At 47.6% G+C, this 3,796-nt stretch overlaps 1 protein-coding gene across 1 annotated transcript; it reads left to right on the plus strand.

Annotated features, from left to right (window-relative positions):
- The first annotated feature begins 1,091 nt into the window (after positions 1 to 1,091).
- LOC116907717 (keratin, type I cytoskeletal 18-like) lies at positions 1,092 to 2,299 on the plus strand. Its single transcript, XM_032910843.1, is given in 2 exon segments — positions 1,092 to 1,425; positions 1,428 to 2,299. Coding segments are annotated over 2 exon segments (1,206 nt in total).
- The last annotated feature ends 1,497 nt before the right edge of the window (positions 2,300 to 3,796 follow it).

The following is a 3,796-nucleotide window of genomic DNA, read 5'->3' on the forward strand; positions in this document are numbered from 1 at the left end:
ATGGAGAGAGAGGGGAAGGGAATGGAGAAAGAAGGGACAAAGTGGTAAGAGGGTAAGAAAGCAAGAGAGCAAGAGAGAGCAAGCAAAAGGATTAATCTATGTGACAAGTTACTTAAAGAAGTAAAAATTACTCAGTGATGGCTGTTATCACCAAAATCCAAAACACAACCCCAGCATAGATGACAGTTCACAAAACATGGGCACCCAGGGCACACTAAACAACCTGCAGGTGCTTCAACATGTTGGAAAGTGTCCTTTCCGAGTGAAATTGACCAGTATAAACCTGTTCTAGGCATTGAGGCATGTCTGTGCTTGTTCCAGGCAACTGGCCTCAACTCAGTTTTAGCTTGGCTTGTTTAAGAATGACTCTCCCCAGTCTTTATTGTTTACACTGACAGGGCAGGACCTAGTAAATCTTGTCAGCTTCAGGGACTTCCTGGAACTGTTTTGGTTTATTTACTTTCTGGCTTAAGGAGCTTTATGCAGGATGGACTGTTACAATCTCAGAGGAAAATGCTACACAACAACATCTAGCACAGATTAGTCTGTAAAGAAGAAAATAGCTTCTGGTTACATAGCATCTGCTACAGTGAACCAGCCAGCTCAAACTCTCCAAAAAGCACATACATTATAGGATCAGTCTGCAATGTTTGTTCACCCATTCACAGAGGAGCCATCTCTATCTTGTAGGAAATCTAATCTGCACCTGTGAGGGCAGTATCAGCTTAGTCTGGCTCAAAAATTTGAAGTTCAGAAGCAGCTTGACCTTGACCCAGGGGTACAAGCACGTGAAAACAATGTTTTAAACACAAAAGTACCATGAGTACATTTGTGTTATAGAACTGATAGGAGTGCAAGTTAGAACACAGACAGACCAAGGCAAGAAACTAAAATCTAATAGACTAAAGAGTATGGCAGATGTGCTCAAAATCTTCGAGGAAAGAAAAGGAAGAGGAGAGTGTGTACATTTATAAGAGATGGGTGGAGGCAAGAGATTTCGTTACCTTTGTGCAACTGTGATAAGAAACCAGACATGGGACCGCAGCGGAACTCCAATCCTGGTTTCTTGCTTCGCTCTCCTCTCCAGACAAATGAGCTTTACCACTCGCTCCACCACTTTCTCCACCAACTACTGGTCCTTGGGCTCTGTGCGGACTCCCAGCCAGCAGGTGCGGCCTGCCAGCAGTGCAGCCAGCGTCTATGCAGGTGCTGGGGGCTCAGAGTCCCGGATAACCGTGACCCACTCTGTCTGGGGTGGCTCCATGGGGTCCGCAGTCCTGGCGGGAATGGGTGGGGTCCAGACTGAGAAGGAGACCATGCGAGATCTGAACGACCACCTGGTCAGCTACGTATACAAGGTGAAGAGCCTGGAGACCGAGAACAGGAAACTAGACAGCAAAATCCGGGAATATCTGGAGAAAAGGGGGCTCAGATCTTTGTGAATTCTGTGGACAATTCCCGCATCGTCCTGCAGATCGACAATGCCGGTCTTGCTGCTGATGACTTTAGAGTCAAGTATGAGACAGAACTGGTCATGCGCCAGTCTGTGGAGAGTGACGTTCATGGACTCCGCAAGGTGGTGACTGACACCAACATCACAAGGTTGCAGCTGGAGACAGAAATCGAAGCACTCAAGGAGGAGCTGCTGTTCATGAAGAAGAATCATGAGGAGGAAGTCCAAGGCCTGGAAGCTCAGACTGCGAGTTCTGGGTTGACTGTGGAAGTGGATGCTCCCAAATCTCAGGACCTCAGCAAGATCATGGCGGACATCCGCGCCCAATATGAAGAGCTGGCTCAGAAGAACCGTGAGGAACTGGACAAGTACTGGTCTCAGCAGATTGAGAGTACCACGGTAGTCACCACCACGTCTGCCGAAATCAGGGATGCTGAGACCACACTCTTGGAGCTGAGACGCACCCTCCAGGCCTTGGAGATTGACCTGGACTCCATGAAAAACCAGAACATCAACTTGGAGAGCAACTTCCGGGAAGTGGAGGCCAGATACAGGGCGCAGATGGAGCAGCTCAATGGGGTCCTTTTGCATCTGGAATCAGAGCTGGCACAAAGTCGGGCAGAAGGACAACGCCAGACCCAGGAATATGAAGCCCTGTTGAACACCAAGGTCAAGCTTGAGGCGGAGATTGCCAACTACCGCCGCTTGCTGGAGGATGGGGAAGATTTCAGTCTCAACGACGCCCTGGACTCCAGCAACTCCATGCAAACTATCCAGAGGACAACTACCCTTAAGGATGGCAAAGTGGTGTCCAAGACCAATGATACCAGAGTTCTGAGGCACTAAGGCTGAGAAGAAGGGAACCCCCTGGGGACTGAGGGACCAATAAAAGTTGAGAGTTCACTGGAAAAAAAAAAAAGAGCCAGACATGGTGGCTAGAGCAAAAGCTAGGGGCTCACATCTTGAACCTGGAGTAGGAAGCAAAAATTTTACTCAAAATTGCAGGAATGTTTAATTTATACTTCCAAAGGCTGCCTCCAATGATGTTTCCTCCAACAAGGCCATGCCTCCTAAGCCTCCTGCACAGCGTTAGCTTAGAAGCAAGTGTCCAAATGCCATAGACTATGGGGCATGTTTCTCATTCAAACCATCCCAGAGAGTATGTAGGGAAGGCGAAAAAGATGAACCAGGAGAGGCACAGGAAGCAAGGCTGTAAGGAGTGGACTTCGAAGGAAGTCCGAAAGAGCTGAAGGGCAAAGAAAAGGGCACCCTGGTACTCAGTAGTAACCATGACTGTGGACATGGGAGAGCACAGGAATGGCAGCAGGCATAGCTGTAGGCTAGGGACAGCTACGGAGGACAATGTGGGGAAAGAGCATGCTAGACAGCTGTCAGAATCTTTGGTTGAAGTGAAAAAACTAAGTATGGGAAGGAAGGAATGTTCTGGCTATTTTTGTGTATTTTGTTCTTTTAACATAAAGAAATCGTGTGGATGCAATTGGGAAAGAACATTAAGTGGGTAGAGAGAGGACTTTGGGAGGAAGCTCCCCATCATTGTTGTCCAGAGTAAGCCTTTCAGCGTGGGTGGAGAAATTAGACGCTGACAGGACAACACAGCGGAAGTGAAAAAGGAAGGAGAACAACAGGAAATAAGTCATATTTGGCAGGTTAAGTGTGGATGGATAATGTGAACCAAGACATTTACATTGTCTGTGAAAAGGGACAGCAGAATCATCTCTTAAGCCTGTCAGCATCTCTGCTAGTTAAAGAGAAAGCAACATTGCTCTTCCTGAGTGTGATTTAGAGGAGACACACACAGAAAATTATCCAAACAGGATCTAGGGTAAAACTTCGAGAAATTGCTCAATTATACAATCTGGTGGTTCACAGCACAGCCTTTAGAATGAGAGAAAGGAAGTTTGCTTTTCCGGTTTCTCTGGACCATAGCTGTGTGGTTGCTGCAGTTTCCCTGTTCCAAAGCTGTGTGGTGGTGCCCAGACTGCATGACTAAATGAGAGCATCGGCCCCTGGTATGTGTGGTACAGAGAGAGGTACAGGGTGGGGGCAAATATTAGTCCTCAATGGACTTCGGCCTTTATCATCACTGTGTAAAGCCAATGAAGGAGAACCTTCTTGTCACAAGCTTGGAAATGCAGGAGATACAGCAGGGAGAGGTGAAGGTGACAGCACCCCTCAGGACCTGAAACCCCAACCAAACACACACAGCTTCTCTCTGGATTCTTTATCAACTTACACGTGTGCTTCTGCCTTTTCGACTCTCTGGCTCCTTTATCAGTTTTTATATGTGCTGTCGCCTTCGAGGCCACCCACTCCTGCTATACT

This window comes from Rattus rattus, chromosome 8 (genome assembly GCF_011064425.1).
Source record: "Rattus rattus isolate New Zealand chromosome 8, Rrattus_CSIRO_v1, whole genome shotgun sequence".
Taxonomy (NCBI): Eukaryota; Metazoa; Chordata; class Mammalia; order Rodentia; family Muridae; genus Rattus; species Rattus rattus.